At 33.6% G+C, this 19,995-nt stretch overlaps 1 protein-coding gene across 1 annotated transcript in view; it reads right to left on the bottom strand.

Moving 5' to 3' along the window:
• The window catches only part of Nbeal1 (neurobeachin like 1), a 190,717-nt gene that overhangs the window by 17,165 nt on the left and 153,557 nt on the right, over positions 1-19,995 (bottom strand). The window contains 9 exon segments of the mRNA XM_047546399.1: positions 285-457; positions 1,783-1,892; positions 3,431-3,520; positions 6,804-6,920; positions 8,486-8,583; positions 9,532-9,649; positions 12,902-13,011; positions 15,715-15,845; positions 18,950-19,090. Coding sequence (XP_047402355.1) covers positions 285-457; positions 1,783-1,892; positions 3,431-3,520; positions 6,804-6,920; positions 8,486-8,583; positions 9,532-9,649; positions 12,902-13,011; positions 15,715-15,845; positions 18,950-19,090 — 1,088 coding nt within the window.

Raw genomic sequence — 19,995 nt, 5'->3', positions numbered from 1 at the left:
CTCGGGAGGCTGAGGCAGTATCTCAAGGTCAAAGCCAGCCTCAGCAAAAGCAATGCTTTTAGAACTCAGTGAGACCCTGTCTCTAAATAAAATACAAAATAGGGCTGGGGATACAGCTCAGTGGTCAAGTGCCCTTGAGTTAAAAAAAAAAAAAAAAAAGGGGGGGGCGGCTGGGGAGATAGCTCAGCTAAAAAAAAAAAAAAGATAAAATTTAACACTTTATAGGAAGCATGTACTACGTTTAAATAGTTCAAAAAATTATGGAAAAAAATGTTAGTGCTTACCCATATGTCTGATGTTGTGAGAGATAACTTTGCCTTTTGCAAGTGACATAACTTGAATGCTGTTATCCCAGTGTCCAGCACTGAAGAGCAACTTTGCATCATGTGATACCACAAATAGCTTAGAAGTGATCTCCAGCCCTGGAGCAAAAGGACCATTCATACTACGCTGAGTTCTGTAAACACAATTAAACATTAGACTTTTTCTTGAAAGATTACTTGGTTTGATACCAACTATTTAAAAAATTTCTCTAAGATAAATAAAAAAAAATCTCTGAAGTTGTATTTAAAATGTATATTAAAAAATGATAAAATTTCAGAAAACACATTAATCTTACTTTCTTCATAGTCTTCATAAGCTAAATATATACATAACAAATAGTCACAATAGTTAAGCATAAAGAAATTGAGATTGATGAAGGTGTGAAAAAAGTTTAATCTTCAATTTCAAGTCAATTTAATAAAATTGACAATTCTATAAATGGTGACCGCAAAGTATAAAGGCAAGAATAGGACCAAGAAAATCAGTAAAAAACTAAAATCAAGGATCTCCTACACAAGGTGATATATTTGAGATAAATCAAATAAATGAATATCTAACAATGCTCACGATGACCTGATCTTCCATTGCAAGCAAAGCAAGCTTACAGGTTTTACCTGCTTCCGAATGAAATACCTATGAGCCTAGACAATTTTTTAGATTCTGCAGAAAGATACAGTGATTGCAGTATGTGTATAAAAAATGAGGAGTTAATTCTGACAGTTCAGCTACAGAACTGTTATTCCACACTAATTTGTTGAGAACATACTTTGAGCAAAAGATAGCATTACTGTTTTATGTGGGGTAAAAGGAAAAAGACATTATCCCCTAATCTTACAGAATTTTATTCTAGTTGAGGAAGATAAGAAAGATACAATGATAACAATTACATCATTTTAAATAGTTTTCAAATATATGATGCAATTGATCCTCAAAAAAACACTGAATGTGATTTAGTTAGAAAAAAATACAAGTAAACATAAAGCTAAGACAATTTAGAGTAAGAGAAACATTACCTTGAATTGGAATATAATTTTTGATTTAAAAAAATCACTAAGGTGATTCTTACTACCTAAAACACAGGAGATTTATTTGGAAGTTATAAAGTAGAAAATAATTAAAATTAAGTTTACAAATATTTGTAATTTTTTCTTTCATAGCTGCAGTTATAGAACTTTAATTTTGCCTTTAAACCAGCATCAAGTCAAGATATAACTTCAAAAGAGGGAAGGAAAGAGAAGTGGTGGAAAAAAGAAGACAAAATCTGGGTCTCAAAACATTACTTTCAAAATGAACATAAAAAAATATTTAACAACAAACTCCACTGTAATGTATAATTATAACACACCAATAATTCTTTTTGAAGATTTAAAAAAGAAAAAAAAAAGGTCAGAATCAATTTTTTCCCCAGCAATAAGGTACTGACTGTAGCTGTTCTGCCTTAAATGTTCATTTACTTACTTTGGATTTGTCACAGTTTGATCCTTGATGAATGTAAAGTAATTAGAAATGTTTCTGTCATAAGGCAGCCATCCATGAGTTCCAATAACATAATTCATGCTTACTGTTATCTAAAAAAAAAAAAAAAAGAAAAAGAAGACTTAAATGAAAGATTAAAGAAAGTAGTGAAGAATAATCAAATGGTCACTTATTTGGGGAATATTATGGGACAGTGTATTTAACATATGAAACCCATTAAATCTTCAAATAGTTCAAATGGAAAAAGGTCTATCTTATTGTAAGAAAAGTTGTCAAATATATCTTTATTTTTTTTCTCATAATTTCTCAAAGTTTATTAGCAACTACTGGCAGTCAGAGAAAATTCAAGGTTAAGCCTTATCATAAAAATATGACACATATATCATTTAGAACATATATCAGAAGAATTTATCTACCTACCTATTTATTTTTTTGGTATTGGGGATTGAGAAGTAGAACTTACGATGAACTGCTAAGGACTCCCTGAATTGACATAGTGAATACTTCATAAAGCTTTTTTACCTCTTGATCATAAAAGATAACAAGCTACCCCTACTCCTTGATTCACATAACTTTAAAAAAATACAGGGATTAAAATTGAAAATCACAAGAATTTTACTGCTGAAAAACTACTGTTATTTTCACATATCTTTCTAGAAATTTTTTTCTAAGCAAACATAATATGCATAATTATAAAAATAGGTCTAATTCTAAGTGACAAAATTAGAATAATACAGACTTAGGTTGTGTCCATGTGCCAAGGTCCCAGATGTCTTACATGCTAGATCTGTGACTTTGGGCAAATTACTTCTCTGAGTTTTAATTTCTTATCTGTAGAAGGGAAGTGATAGTAGTGCCTATAGGATCATTAGGTGAATTAAAGAGTCATATAAAACGTTGACCAAAGTGCCCTGAATATATGCTAACATATTCTGCATTATATCTCATTATTATTGTTATAGCTTTATAATAAACTTTAATATAAGACTCTATCCTCTATTTTCCCTGTATAAAATTTCCTGGTTCTTCTCACATATTTATTCTTCTAGATATTTTCACATATCCACATATTTATTTTTCCATATTAGAATTAGAGTAACTACTTAAAAGCCACATAAACAGAAGATGAATTTTGTACTTCATCAAATTAATTCTATAAAAATGTTCTCTGTTATTATTATCATTATTATTACTTTTGGTACTGGAGATTGAACCCAGAGCCTTGAGTAGGCTAGGCAAATACTCTATCGCTGAGCTGTTACCTCTCAGCCCTTTTTTTAAACTTTAGAGACAGGGTCTTTGCAAGTTGATCATGTTGGCCTTGAACTTGCAATCCTCCTGTGGCAGCTTCTGGCATAACTGGGATTACAAGCCAGTGTATAAGTTAGTCCTCTATTATTCTTAAAAATAGCTCTTAAAAATATAACTTTATATGTTTAATTTTTTTATGTGGTGCTGAGGATCAAACCCAGTGCCTCACACATGCTGGGCAAGTGTTCCTACCCCTGAGCCACAACCCCAGCCCAAAAAAGGTTTTTAAAAAATGTTATTTCCTCTTTTTTTTTTTTTTTTTTGGTAAATTAGAATGGATATAGACACCACAGCATGACAAAGGTATAAGTCAACTTACCAGTAACTCAGGGCTGCCTTGAGACATGAAAGAACGAGACTGATTTTTGGGAACAATGGCTTTTAATAGTGGAATACCATCACTAATTCCCTATAAAATAAAAGAGGTTCAGTTGTTGGCTTTTCTCACATTTATTAGGCACAGATTACTAAAAACTTTTGTTTCTTTAAAGAAGGATGAACCCTATGTTATGGCATTTTACCCTATTGAATCATATAATCATTTAATTTAAAATGTAGGAAAGGAATTATATACCATGTTTGGAGGGCATACTTGAAACTTCTGAAACCCATCACCTTCTTCTATTCCACTACTCTGCTGTTAAATAGAGATGTAGATTTCAAGGAGCAGCAATCATTTAAAACAGCCAGTGATTTACGATCTTTCCTTTTCCCTTGCTATACTGACATGAATATAAAGTAGAAAATATAGATCACATAAGAATACATTTATCAAATAGGTCAAATGGAAAAACTGACTATAATTTATAGAAAAAGTCTTTTAGGTTTAACTTCCCCAAAGTAGACCTCTTTTGTTAACTGAGGGTACTTCCTAAAAGCCCCAATGTTACGCTCAGAAATATAATTCTCAGAAAACATCTACTATTATCTTATTACAATGTGAAAGACAATGAGAATTTGAACTTAGTTCCCTAATATGATAATAGTTCATAAATGAAGCCTAACATTAGATGAACAACATTATTTGGTATCTACTATGTACCAAGTAGGAAGTGATGACCTACAGAGGGTTCTCTCTTTTCACAGGAATGTATGGAGAAACATCTCTTTTGATGACAAAAAGAGACTAATAAGTTATTAGTACCCAAGGATATCTTTTGTGTTTTTTAAAATAATTTTTTAGATGTGGATGGACCTTTATTTTGTTCATTTATTTTTATGTGGTTCTGAGAATCAAACCCAGGGCCTCACACATGCTAAGTAAGTGCTCTACCACTGTGCTCTACTCCAGTCCCTCTTTTGTGTTTTTATCCTGCTCCAGATAACTATTCTTGGGGGAAAGATACCATGTGATATGGTGCATACAGAAAAGGATAAATATGTCATTGCACATTTATATATCAGAGTATATTATCATATAAAAAGCTGTCATGAACATGTCTCCTTATGTGCTTTTTCTCTTTGCTGATGACTAGACATAATGAAAATAGTTCTATCAGCATTTATGTAACAAATATAATAATATATATCCATCAGACCATGGGTCAAATAGATTTTTACAGATTGCTTTATGGGCAGTAAAAAGAATACAACATTAGTATGTTATCCTTAAAAAGGCCTACTTGCAAGGTTGACTCTTGGTTACCTTCTGGGACTTGGCAGGTAAACAGCTCCTTACAATGCCATGAAACTTTTCCCTCAATGATAAGGATTGTTCCATATACCTACACTGTGTTGTGTAAAGTTTATACTGAATACCGGCTTTTCTCCTAGAGTTTGGAGTTTTAATATGTGCTAGGTATGTGTGACTAACCTCCAATAATAATCTTGGGCACGGAGTCTCTAGTGAGCTGCCCTGTTACACAAAAAGGTGTTTTCACATTTTATTACTGGAATAATTAAGCATATCCTGTGTGACTCTACTGGGTGATGACTCTTGGATGCTTGTGCCTGACTTCCCCTGGACTTCTCCCCATATGTATTTTCTCTTTGTTTATGTTGCTTTGTATTCTTCCACTGAAATACATTGATAGATGTTGACTCCTGTGAGTTCTCTGCAAATCTCAACCTGGGGGCCACCCAACACATCTTGGGAATTAGTCACCACTGCTCAGCACCATTTCTATGTTGTTCTGAGTTCTAGGCAACTAACTTAGATACTTTTGGAAAACTACCAACATTGTAAAGTTTGTATTGTTAAACCTGACATAACTATGTGAATCTAGATAAAGAGTGATTTTCCAAGTGCTCTCACAAAGATGTGAAAGTAAATCTATATTAAAATATAGTGATTACTACAACAAAATTCATTTAAGTAAAACTCATAAAGACATAACTAGTATAAATCCCATAAGATTTTTTACATTAAATTATCAAAACCTCCCTATGTTTTCCCATGGTAATGAACCTAAGAAACATTCTACAGTGATGCTTTATATGCAGGGTTTTACAAACTACAGCCTTTGAGATAAATCTAGTCCACCACCTGTTATGTAGGCGGTGAGTGAGCTAAGAAAGCTTTTTATGTTTTTAGATGGTTACATTTTAAGTGGTATTATATACCTACATAATACCCTTCATTTTACCTCATGGCTTACAAAGCCCAGAATATTCACTATCTGATCCTTAAAAAAAAGTTTGCCAACCTCTGCTGTATTCTGTGAGTGGTAGCTTGTTCTATGTATATCTCCAAACTATTTTTATTAACTTAGTAACTTTTAATCTTCACTTTTCTTTTTGCCAAAATAGTTAAAAATCATCTGTTATAAACAAATTCGTATGAATTTGCTCAGGTGTGAATGCATTTCATTATCACATTCTGAACTACCTGAAGTATTTCAATATGTATATTTAAATATTTGAATTTTTAATTTTAAATTTGAAGGTACGCTTTCACTTATAGTATTAACTATTCCTGTTTTGTTTGACTATTCCTTCTTTTTATTTATTTATTTTGATTCATGGTACACAAATGGGGGACAACTGTTGTTTCTCTGGTAGTACACGAAGTAGAGTTGCACCATTTGTGTAATCATACATATACAGAGGGTAATGATGTTTGTCTCATTCTGTTGTTTTTCCTTCCCCCTACCCGACTATTCCTTCTTATACTATCAATTAACAATTAGACTTATAGGGTCATATTTTATTGTTAGGCAGACAGTATATTAATAGCTATTAAAATATTAGCTCTCTACATATCAACTCGATCGTCACAAAAAGTTCGTTTTTTTTTTTTGTATGGGGATTGAACCCAGGAGCACTTTACCACTAAGCTACACCCCCAGTCCTTTTTATTTTTCATTTTGAGAGAGGGTTTTACTAAATTGCTGAGGCTGACCTTGAACTCATGATCCTGCTGTCTCAGTTTCCCAAACTTTTGGGATTACTGGTGTGTGCCACTGTGCCCAGTTCATAAAAAAGCATCTTAAACACAATTATTTGTTCTTCTTTGTCAGCAAAATATGAAGTAGAAGAAAGCAAGCCAAGAGAAATAGTTGAGACAATGACTCAGCTCAAACAAAAGCTTTCAATAAAAATGTTTTAAAAATCCAAGAATAGATTATTTCAGTGTAATGTACCATTTGGTATTAAATATTATAATACTTCTGCTCCATTTAAGAATTAAATAAACTTTAAGGTATACAGAATACACAGAGAAAACTGTTTGATATTACCAAGTCGTATATTACCTCTATGAAAAATGACTTGAGTTCAGGGAGATGTTGAAATAGATTTAAGGTTGAAGCATCTGTTTTGGTCTGCTTCTGTACTGCTTCCTCTGCTGATAATCTAGGAGGGTGTGGCTCCTTCAAAATAATTTTAAGAAAAAATTCCATAATTACATTAAAACATCTCTCACTGTGTTCCTTCACACAAACTGACTGCATATGATTATTCTGTAAAAAGCAATGTTGGAGGCCAATTGTCACTAAAGTATAGTAACAATTATAAAGTTAGCCTAAAAATTGAGTTGACAGAAGTATAACTATAAACTTGAGCTTAGATGCCCTATTGCTGTATAGCTGTGGAAATTTCAATCAATAAATAATTTACTTTATACATACTATATGCAAAAAAATTTACTTTATACATACTATATGCACAAAAGATATAATTAAGAGAAGGTTGCTGCCTTTAACATATTTATAATTTAGTGAGGAATAGAGATAAATAGCTAAGACATAAAGTGTTATAGTTAACTTTTAAACTAAGGCCTATAAGAACAACAAAAAGAGATACAGTATAACAAGGGGCTTATAGCTACTAATTCAGAGAAAACATGGCATGGTAAAAAGACTTTGGAGTTAGTCATGCATATATATCTTACCCTTGTCACTTTTTAGTTGGGTAAATGTAGAAAAAGTATTTAATAAGCAATTTTTAAAAGTATTTAAAAATATTTAATAAGTAAGGTATTGTGGATAGGTATTACTTTCTGTTAGGCTTGGCTTTATCATTTAAAATATGAGGATAATTGGATATTCACTCTGAGGGTTTAGGAAAGTATCTAACAGTGATTGAATTAGAAAGCATTTACTTAATAAATGGAATATTATTGTATATTCCTCATCTTTAAGTTCATATGTTATCAAAGATCAAGACATCTCTCAAAACTAGCAGATTGACTCCTCTGAATCCAAATCTATGGCAATAAGGAAGATAATGACTTAACTTCAGATATTGGAATGGGAAAAGACCAATACCAATATTTAATAATTTGATCACGTTATGTATTTTATAATTTCATTCTTAGGATTGGGCTTGGGGCTGATTTTAGCAGCTATAAACAACTGTAAGTTTTACATATGGAAAGAGTCTTTAAGGGTAGTTTTAACAGCAAACACTGGTACTGTTTTTCTTCTGTCAGAAATATGAAGTGATTGGCTTTCTGGGTAAATATAAAAAACCCTTCTTGTGATTTGTAACTACTTGGCTACTGAAATGGATTTTTATCCTTTTGCCCTGCTGTTGATGCTGGGAATAGAATCCAGGTACATGGTTGGCAAGTGCTCTAATAAGTGGATTTTTTTTTTTTGCTATGCACGGGTGGGGGAGGGCAGTAGCGACAGAATTTCATTTATGTTGTCCAGGCTAGTCTTGAACTTGAGGTTCTCCAACCTCAGACTCCAAAGTAGTTGGGACTACAGGAATCAACCATAATACCTGACTTCATAAATGGACTTTAAATGAAATATTTTATTATTTAAAAATAGGAATAATCAATTAAATACAAGGTAATTTTTTCCAAATTCTGGATAGTAACTCTGAAATAAGGTTTTAAATCATTAAAATTCTTAAAAATAATGGTAATACTATTCCTTAGCAATTCATTTCTAGACATCTTTGGTTGACAATAGCTTATATAATTTACCTTTAACAATTGGCAAGGTGTTTGCCCAAAGTTATTAATCATCCCTTCTAAGGCTTTTCTTTCTTTCTCATCTGTTAAGGCATCCAGATCCACAGCTCCTAAAACCAGAAGTAATAAACTCACTATAGAGTGAAAACAAAACAGTATGCTACAACACGAATATGTCAGAAATAAATTAGAATACAGATGTGTGTGTGTGTTTTTTTTTTTTTTTTTTTTTTCTGCAGTACTGGGAACTGAACCCAGGGACACTCTACCACTGAGTACATTCCTACCCCTTTGTATTTTTATTTTGAGACAAGGTCTCACTAAGTTTGCCCAAGCTAGCTTTGAACTTGCGATACTCTTGCCTCAGCCTCCCAAGTGGCTGGGATTACAAATGTGCACCACTATGTCAGGTGATTTTTCAGCCTTTTAAAGCAATCAGAAAACTTTTTTAAAAAAATTTTTCTAGTTTTACACGACAGTAGAATGCAGAAAGCATTCTTGATCCTGAGCTAAATAACATCATTTGAAGAGTTTGTTATTGATATTTCTAAAGGTCTTCTTTCAAAGATTGTTAGCAATTTAATATGTAATATTTAATGTAGAACTAACTAAGACATATATGCCAGATATCAAAAACTCTTAAGACAGCCAGGCATGGTGGTGCACACCTGTAATTCCAACAACTCAGGAGGTGGAATTGCCAGCCTCAAGCAATACAGTGAGTCTCAAAGTAAAGAATAAAAAGGATTTGGGATGTAGTTCAGTGGTAAAGCACTTCTGAGTTCAATTCCTAGCATCTAACCAAACCAAACCCCAAACCCTCTTTTAACACCAATAATTCACATTTGTAATTAGATTTGCATGCATATGTATACATGCACACACACACACTTAGTTACTATTCCCCAAAAAAGCAGTATCTTACTCTTTCAATCCAAAAGCTGTTTTGTTAATGTATTCTTTCCTGTATTAAACAGGTTCAAAATACCACAGGTGACCACCTACTGAACAAAATTTCCATCATGATAATGTAAGAGAAAAAGTATACAGGGTTATACCTTCATAGCTACAGTAATAGAAAACATTGAGGGCCTCCACTGCAGCTGGTCCCCTCTGTTTATAACCAAAAATCAAATCTATCCATTCATGAAGATGAGCTGAAACATACTCTGATTCCTAGAAAAAGAACAAATTTAATAATTGAGATACCATTCAACTACAATATAATTTTTATTCTTTAAAAAGAACAAATGAGGGCTGGTGATATAGCTCAGTTGGTAGAGTGCTTGCCTTGCAAGCACAAGGCCCTGGGTTCAAATCCCCAGCACCGCAAAAAAAAAAAAAAAAAGAGAACAAATGAAACATTTCTACACATAAATCTTTTCATCTGTACATAAAATTCTCTCAAAAACATGTTATTATTCAATAAATATTCACATATAGAACAAGCATTGATAAAAACTCTTGGAATGCATTCATATGTATCAAGTCTTTGTAAGTAAAAATTCATTAATTAACCCTGTATTACTGGACAGTGAAGTTATTCAGTTTTTGCATTAAAAAGAGTTGTGATGAAAAACAAAACATGTTAAACATTTATTCAGTATCTACTACATATACTGACTATCCATATGTACTGTAAGGTAGATGATTATTTTTTTGGATCTTGATGTATATATCTCCTAACTACTAGGGGTAGAAAATAACATAAATAAGCTAGTAACAGCCCAAATATCTACAAGAATTAATTAGAACTGTGAAATGTATCATTGTGTTATAGTTTCCATTGAAACAGTTGTCTAGAATTTTTCAGTTCAAGAAAAAAGAAAAAAAATTTAATTCAAGGAAACAATGAACCTTGGGGTGGAAAATGTAGCTGCACACACCAAGAGGTAAACTGAGCTGGGGAGCAGATGGAGAGTTTTTGGAGGTTATTGGCGATGAGACAGCGAGGAAGGATGTTACTAGAGACAGGAGAAGAAGGGACTCCTGTTCCAGATACATCAAAGACAGAAAGGTATCTGCCTGTGGATGTTTTCCAGATAGAAAGTTTTAAAGTGTCAATTGGCTTCTTTCAGTTGCCTATAATAAAGTGAGGGAGGAGTAAGATGGGTTAAAAATAAACTATTTAAGCACAATTTTAAGAAAATATAAGTAAGTCAGGTCTTGCTGGATTTGAAAATAAAACAATTTCAGAACTCTAGAGAGAAAATATTCTCAAACTGAGAAATGGTCTGAGACAATGATCAAATCAGATCATTACCATTAAAATATAGCTTTGGGTAAAAGTTTTCAGGGATTCGGCTATAAAACCATCTGTTAAGACTTCAGAAAGATTCAAGGTTGTACCTCTCAGTTCAACTAGAAAATGTAGAGTCTAAGAATCTTAACAGCATTTTTCTGGGATGATATCATTTGGCCCAAAGTAGAAAAGGGACCATTTTGTAAAGTAATGCAAAATGACTTTTGTCCAATAGAGTTAAGAAAACTCTTCAACAGGTAAATGGATAAAAAACTGTGGTATATATATACACAATGGAATATTATTCAACCATAAAGAATAATAATATGGTATTTTCAAATAAATGGATGGAACTGGAGAATATCATGCTAAGTGAAATAAGCCAATCCCAAAAGACCAAAGGCCGAATGTTTTCCCTGAGAAGTGGAGAACGATACATAATGGGGGTAGGGCGGTGGGGAGTGAGAAGAATGGAGGAACTTTGGATTATGTAGAAGGAAATGAGAGGGAGAGGGGGTATGAAAAATGGTGAAATGAGAAAGACATCATTACCCTACGTACATGTATGATTACACGAATGGTAAGAATCTACGTCATGTACAACCACAGAAACGAAATGATATACCCCATTTGTGTACAATGAATCAAAATGCAGTCTGTCAAAAATTAAAAAATAGATAATTTAAAAAAAGAGACTGAAAAAAGAAAAAGGAAAAAAAGAGAGTCCTTTGGCTTTCAACTTCTATGGTTAGAAAAGAAATTGACAAAGATTTTATGTAAACAAAGGTCTTTTTAATGGGAAAGAAGGGAGGAGGGGTGCTGGGATTGTAGCTCAGTGGTAGAATGCTTGCCTAGAAGGTGTGAGGCACTACATAAAAATAAAGAAAGAAAGGAGGAAGGGGAAGAACCAAAGACAGAATTGCGAACAATTGAGAATCACCCTCTGGGAACATAACTGGGCCCTAAAGAAAAAAATCTAAAAACATGTTCCTACTAGAATTTTGAATTGCAATAAACCAGTAATTACTGGGAGCCTCCTGTCATGCCCTCCAATTTTTGTTTTAAACAAGAATTCTACTGAAGTTCTTCTGTTTTGTCATATCACTGTTGTTATATGGAAGCAGATAATTTACTTTAGTCTTGAGAGCCAAAAGGAGGAACACCTGAGTGATTTTAGACACTTATAGACTTTATTTAGATATCAAGATACTAGACTTTAGGACTCAAGTCTTAATGCAGGGATAAGCTAACTACTGCGTGGGGGTCAATGTGATCTGTTGCCACTTTTGTAGATTAATAGAACTCAGTCACATCTAATTTGCTTTGACACAGCAAAGGCAGAAATTAGTTGTGACACCAAAACTTTCTGTTGGTCTACTGTGGGGAAAAAATAAGAGTCAATTATATCATCTGCAAGATAGTAACACAATTATCAATTTAAACTAGCCCTCACTAGTCCTTCAATTCCAAATTGAAAATTTAACTGAAAAACTGTAAGCTTCAAAAGGTGGCATTTAGAATTTAGTTGCTTTTGTTAGACACTTAATATATTCATTCTTCTTGAGATTTGAAACAAGTTCAAAACATCAAACTATACCAGTTTGGTAAACGGAACAGTTACACATACAGCAGGGAGATACAGAACTGGAATATTTAATAAAAGTTGAGTATTCCTTATGCAAAGTGCTTGGGACCAGAAGTGTTTCAGATTCTGTTTTTGTTCACTTTTCCTTTCTTTATTTTCTTGAGACAGCATCTCACTATGTTGCCCAGACTGGCCTCAAATTCCTCAGCTCAAGGGATCCTCCCCTCTCAATCTCCCAAGTAGTTGGAAATACAGGTGAGTGCCACCAGGTCTGCCTTGGATTTTGGATTTTTCCCATTTTGGAAAATTTGCATAGACTTGACCTGTTGAGCAAAAGTCCAAAATCCCAAATGTTCTAAGATCCAAAGTTTAGTTTAAATAAGTTTAAGGATGCTCAATCTCTCTTTGGTTATAATCATGGACTATAACATATTCTTACTGTATCAGAAGATTCTTATCTTAATAAAATTACTATATTGTACATTCTAAACATAGCATATATTACAAATTAATTTAGAAAAATAAAAATCAGATATTTTATCTCATCCTTTGGAAAATACATCTGTAACTTATTAATCTAATAATTAAACAAAAATCTTACCAGAGCTTTCCTATGTTTATAGATGAAATCTTCAGCTGACTTAGCCCATCTGGGGAGGATGACATTATTTACTAGTTCTTTGGAAACTTGTAGACGACCCAAGTTAAATTCTAAGACATATAAAAGATAAAAACATATCATTTTAGATTTAAATATATGAAGTAAATCAAATATAAATGAGGGCACGCTGCTAAGCAAAATAGATGGCTTTCCCCATCTTTAGTTTTTATCTATTGGCATATACATATTGCATTAATTTAAAAAGTATTAAGTTAACTTTTACAGGGGAAATAAGGATAAGAATTCTTTTATTGAGAAAAGGAGGGGGGATAATAATTACAACCCTCATGTTAATCTGAACAAAAATGCAGTATTAAGTATTCTTTTTACACTAAAATCAATAACATAGTTCCGCAAAAGGTAATTTGTAAAATGTAATTCCTTAAAACTTTTTGGTATAACTTATACCTTAAAAGTCACTCATTGGAAGAGTTGTATTTGTTTTTTGGAAGAATAATATATTTATATACCACTATTCTAAACAGATATTTGCATAATAAAATTTTGCTCATATAGTTAGAACATGGAATTTTGATGAAATTTTCCTAAATGTGAGGTTTTCTTGTGGGAGGAAAAGCGTTAACATAAAAGACCTTCAGAAAAGAAGGTCTTAAAATACCAGCCTTAAAATAACAGTGTGCTGCTTTAAAATACCATGTGTCCAAAGTTGGAGTAAGGTTTAAATGTCATAGAATAACAGGATGCACAGGATCTTTGGCTTTATGTTAAGCTAATCACTGTGTAGCAGATATTTTTCATTGTCCAAATTTATGGTTATTTCTCCTTTTATCTGCTAGCAGAACCTTTATTTCATTTGTGTCTTCATTTCTGTCCCACATTTCACATTCATTCCTGGTGACTGTTTTAGGGAATGACCCAGCTCTGGGGAAGGAGAAGAGGTTTCAAGAAAGGGTTCCTCACTCTGAAGAAAGGACACAATGGGCTAGGTACAGTGGTGCATGCCTGTAATCCCTGCAGCTAGGTAGGCTGAGGCAGGAGAATTGCAGTTCAAAGTCAGCCTCAGCAACTTAGCGAAGAAGCCCTAAGCAACTTAGGGAGACCCTGTCTCAAAATAAAAAATAAAAAAGGGATGGGGATGTGGCTCAGTTGGTTTAGTGCCCCTGGGTTTAATCTCCAGGGTCACGGGCTGGGGATATAGCTCAATAGCTCAATTGGTAGAGTGCTTGCCTTGTAAGCACAATGCCCTGGGTTCAATCCCCAGCACCAAAAAAAAAAAAACAAAAAACAAAAAACAAAAAACAAAAAAAAACAATGGATTAATAGTCCCATTTCTTTCTAAGGTACTGTTGTATCTACCTATGATGCTTAACACTGCTTCAGTCATTTGTAACTATGAGAGAGGAACTAGTCTTAGACAAAGTCAAAATACTCAGAATGACAGAGTGAAACACAGAAAGAAAGCTGGCTTTGATGATATTAAGCTATCTAGAACTACCATAAGTGTAAGTTTCTATTATTGAAAATACTAAAATTTCCTTGTTTGTACAATTTTAAGTTGGTTTTATTAATATTTGCTCCTGAAGGCATGCTACCTGATATATTTACTTTCTCCTACCCAGCTCATTTCAAACAAAAAGGCAATGTATAGTTAGAAATGGAAGCCATCAGAACACAGTCCTCAGCACTGTGTTTCTCTGATAAATGTCATGAGTTGTTGAGCTAAAAGTACCTTAGAATTTTCATTCAAATTTAGCCTGTTCATCCCTCCTATTCCAGATACTCTGGCTTTAGGAGACTTCAGTCTAATGGCTGACTGACCTTGGGATCAGACTCAGTCAACAGATCCACCTGAACTTCTGAATGTCACCAATTCTAACTGTATTACTCTGAGAGTAAGATGCCCTGCCTCTAAAACCTGTTCCAGAGTGCATGATCAAAGCAACATTAAGCCCTGCATATGCTCTTCCCAGAATGATAGACTCTTCTGATCAAGTAAAGTGTCAAACATTGACACTGCATGTTAGAGGAAGAAAGAGTATCTGGTAATGACCCTTTAACACTTTGGAATTGCCCTAAAGAACACCAGTAGTACCAATCTTGCCACGTTCTTTATTAAAAAAATAAATGTAATATTACTTAGAAAGTGTTCAGGTATTTTAAATGACTAGATTTAGCTCTATGCTTGTGTACTTCAAAAACAATAAGAATTTTCAAATGGTGTGATAAACTGAAGTCATTATTCCCAATTTGACTCCTCTCCTATGTTCTAAATCAGGAGTCTATCAACTTTTTCAATAAAGGAACAAAATATAAATACATTTGGTTCTGTGAATGATACAGTCTCTGCTGCAACTACTCAAGCATACTATTACTCTCTGAAAGCAGTCATACATAGATGACATATAAAAGAATTGGCTGTGTGCCAATAAAACTTTATAAAAATACAAGTTCACTTATGGATTTGGTCTGTGGACCTGTAATTTGCTGACCCCTGGTCTAAATCCTCATCTTATCTAATGCAAAGACTCTTAGTGACAGCATGTGGTCATTTTTGCTTCTCTAGTAACACTGTGCAGATAAATTTTCATACCAGTTCAGATTTGACTCATTAATCTTAGTTCCCTATAGAACTTCCCTAGAAGGGCATCAGTTAAATCCTGTCACTAACTAATCTATAGATAGAATGAAACTTAAATAAGCTATATGACATTATAGCCATGTTCTGAAAGTTATTTTTCAGGTTCCACCATTGGAATCTGCTAAGTTAATTTTTTAAATCATCTATTTCTTACGATTTTGATTTTCCAAAAACTCTGGAAAATAGAAGAATTCAGGAATAAGTTCTTTCACATCATATGGATTATCCATGAGAGCTTGCCAGGTGGCAGGGATGGAATGAAACTGTCGATCTGCACAGTCAAACCTGCATGCAGAAATTGAAAAAGAACAGTAAATATTGGATGAAAGCAACAATGAGGCATGAAACAAAACCTTCAACTCCCTTTAGGTTTCTGAATGATTAGAGCTGCTCTTTTCTTCATCTTTTTCTTTCATACCTAAAAATGTAATTTTCTCTTTGATAATAATCTTTCTTTTTTTTTGTCAAGAGCTAAGTACTATAATTTTAATTACTATTATAAACAGTTAAGATCACACTGGAGAAAAATTTCAAGTAAATGAAATATAATTTTTTTAAACATATTTTTTAGTTGTAGGTGGACACAATACCTTTATTTTATTTTTATATGATGCTGAGGATTGAACCCAGGTTCTCATGCGTGCTAGGCAAGCACGACAGCACTGAGTCACAACCCCAGCCCAAGTAAATAAAATATAATCTTAAGATACTTTTTAAAAAGGCATAAATTTTGCTGAATGTGTAACATAAAGTGAATGTTATTTAGATATTTGAAAATCAGAGTTTAAATAAATTCTAAACATTACAATATTAATATGTTTGGTTAATAGTTTTATAGGAATGCTGATTTAATCCTCGATACATGAATCCTCAATACAAACTTTTCTCAAAACCAAAGGGTAAGTTAGGGAGACAGCTCTGTGGCTGAAGCTTTTATATATTACTTGTACATACTATTAGCTTAATTTTATTTATTTTTAATTAATTTTATTTAAGTTTCATCATGGGTACTTAGAGCCTATGGTAGTTAGAAGAAGCTCAAGTGGTAATGCTGCAATTGTACTATGCTTTCCTTAACCATGAAAAGCATAAACTCCTCTGTTTTATTTGCTTTGATATTATGTTTCTGGTTTTACTTAGTAATAATGACCCGAGTCTAAAAAGTTAAGTCTCCAATAAAAGAAAAAAAGTGACACGATGATAACTTGGCTTTTTTTTTTTTTTTAATTTAAATGCCTGTTAATGTAGGTTTGAGTAGAATTGATCTTACAAGAACTTTGAATCTAACTGAGGACAGAAATTGGACCTCTTAAAAAGCTTAATGCTGGCCTGCCCACATTAAAGAAGAGGTACAGAGTTAACTGAGATAAAATTAGCGTATAAATATGATTCACTAATTTTAAGTGGCCAACTCAATGATTTAACTTAGTATAATCCTAGTTGTGCAACCAAAATCACAATTAATTTTAGAACATTTTCACTGCTTCAAGAAGAAACAGTGTACCTGTTATGGCTTAGATATTAGGTGTCCCCCAAAAGTTCATGTGTGTGACAATGCCAGGAAATTTAGTGGTGAAACGACTGGGTTATGAGAACCTTAAACTAATCAGTACATTAATCCAGTGGCATGGTTTAACTGGGGGTCAGGGTGACTATAGGCTAACCACAGGGTGTGGCTGGAGGAGGTGGGTCACTGAGTTGGTGTGTTTGTTTTTTATACTTTGACGCCAGTGAGCACAGCTCTGCTTCCTGGTGCCACATTCAATGCTGCTTTCCTCCACCACACACTTCCACTATGCTGTTCTGTCTCACCTCAGGGCCAGAATGACAGATTCAGTCATCTGTGGACTCAGAAATCTAAAACTGTGAACCCCAAATAAACTTTTCCTCCTCAACATTATTTTTGTCAGGTGTTTTGGTCACAGTGGCAAAAAAGCTGACTAAAACAGTATTGTATTAGCAGTCTTTTCCCATTCGCCTTATCTCGATCTCTGGCACCTAAAAATCTACTTTCTGATTCCATAGATTTTTCCATTTTGTACAGTTCACATAAATTATGAAACATGTGGTCCTTGTGTAGTTCTTCTTACATTTTATTTTGAGACAGTATCTTGCCAAGTTGCCACGGCTATCCTCAAATTTGTAATTCTCTTGCCTCAGCCTCCTGAATTACTGGTATTACAGGCATGCACCCTTGCACCTGGCCTCTTTATATATTTTAGATACAAGTCCCTTATCAGATTTTCACTTTCCTTTTTTTTAAAAAACTTTTTAATTTGTTGTTGATGAACCTTCATTTATTTATTTGTATGTGGTGCTGAGAATTGAACCCAGTGCCCCACACATGCCAGACAAGTGCTCTACTACTGAGCCACAATCCCAGCTCCAAGATTTTCACTTTCCTGATGGTATCCTCTGAAGTTAAAACAGCTCTGTAAAAAATCATTTATTCATAAAATCATAAAAAAGCTGAAATCCCATTTATACTTTACATCTTATGTAGGAAAAATTAGCTGCTATCATGGTAAATGTAATATTTTAGTGATGTTAAGTGATATTGGGACAGAGCTTCTTCTTGAAAACCAAGGTTTAAGATAGTGATAGAGGATACAGGATAACTGTGGGGGAGAGAAACTACACAGGAAAGAAAATAGTATGGGCAGTGTTTACATGGTTTCTGAATAGGTGAGGAAGACAAACTTGTAAGGAATAAAGCAACACAGAGACAAAATGCATATAAGTAGGAGCTCCCTGGAGGATACATTAAGAACCAAGTATTCATGGAGAAGTTAGTTTGTTAAGAAAACATGAAATAAAGTCAAGCTGTAATATTCACAGATAATATGTTAATACTGTGGTATCAAAGACCTATTTAAACAGCTGCTGTAAGAGCCCTGTACTGCTACTTCTTTCTTGTTTTCTTGATGAATACTCTTAGGAACATAAGCATTGCTGAGATTTAAATCTGTAGGAAATTTAGATTTAACTCTAAATCAACTTGAATTGTAAATCTCTGATGGATTCTCCAAATAGTATGAATCCCAAAGGTACACTGGGGATAACAGTAAAAAAAGAATTTTCCTTAAAGGTCATTTCTGTGAGTCAGTTTGAGTGACTCATTCTCAAACTAGTTTGGCTATTTTATCTGAATCAAAACCTAGTAGAGAAGAATAAAAAAGACATGGCCTGGTTGTGGTAGCCATGCTTACCTAGCATGTGTGAGGCACTGGGTTCGATCCTCGGCACCACATAAAAATTAAGATAAATAAAGGTATTAATGTTAAAAAAAAAAAAAGACATGGCCCTATTACAGAGAAGATGATGACAAAGCAAACAGTTTTCTACATCAACACAGTTGTAAGAAAATAGCTTATTTACTCCAAACATACCTTCCACTCTGTAGCTGGATGTGGAGGGTGGTGAATGGTTCTACACGAATGAGATAGTGCATGACCCCCGCAGAGTTTGAATAGTGAGTTCCATAATGAAATTTATCAATTGTTCCCATAGGATCCTCAAAATTTTCGTATCTAAAAAAAATAAATTACAGTTTTATAACCACAATAGCAAACTTACATAAGGGGACCAAAGTTTATGTGTTGAAAACAGTTTTTTTAAAAGTCCTTGTTCATATGCTTCATTATCAAACTATGTAGTTGTATCATCACATCATAGTAACATATAGAAAAAGCTTTATTCCTTAATGCTTTCTTCCAAACATCACCAACATGGGATTCTGAAACAATTTCATATTATACAATAATATTACATGTTCACTGTGGAAAATTAGAAAACAAAATTAAAATAAAAAAACTTCAACTATAATTCTACTTCCAAGAGATAATTAATATTAACTTGATGAATATCTGTCTTTTCTAATGTATAAGTTAATACATAGTGTTTCTTTTTGTTAGCATGGGGGATCAAATTCAGGTCCTTGCACGTACTAGGCAAGTGCTCTACCACTGAGCTGCACTCCCAGCCATGCAAATATTTTTCAACATAAAGGTGTTATATACATAGTTAGAAACAGTGGTGCATGCCTATAATCCCAGTTATTCAGAAGTTTAAGCAGGAGCTTCACAAGTTCAAGGCTAGCCTAGAACAACTAAATAAGATCCTGTCTCAAAATAAAATTTTAAAAAAGGGCTAGGGATGTAGCTCAGTGGTACAGTTCTGCCTAGAAAGGGCAAAGGCCCTGTTTTTTTGTTTTGTTTAGTTTTGGGGGGGTGGTGGTTGGGGGCAGGTACCAGGGATTGAACTCAGGGGCACTTGACCACTGAGCCACTCCCCAGCCCTATTTTGTATTTTCTTTAGAGACAGGGTCTCACTGAGTAGCTTGGCGCCTCGCTGTTGCTGAGGCTGACTTTTTGAATTTATGATCCTCCTGTCTTAGTGTCCCAAGTCACTGGAATTACAGGTGTGCGACACCGTG

The sequence above is a fragment of the Sciurus carolinensis genome, chromosome 3 (assembly GCF_902686445.1).
Source record: "Sciurus carolinensis chromosome 3, mSciCar1.2, whole genome shotgun sequence".
Lineage (NCBI taxonomy): Eukaryota > Metazoa > Chordata > Mammalia > Rodentia > Sciuridae > Sciurus > Sciurus carolinensis.
Note: the sequence above shows the minus strand (reverse complement) of the source record. Positions and strands in the feature narration are given on the sequence as shown.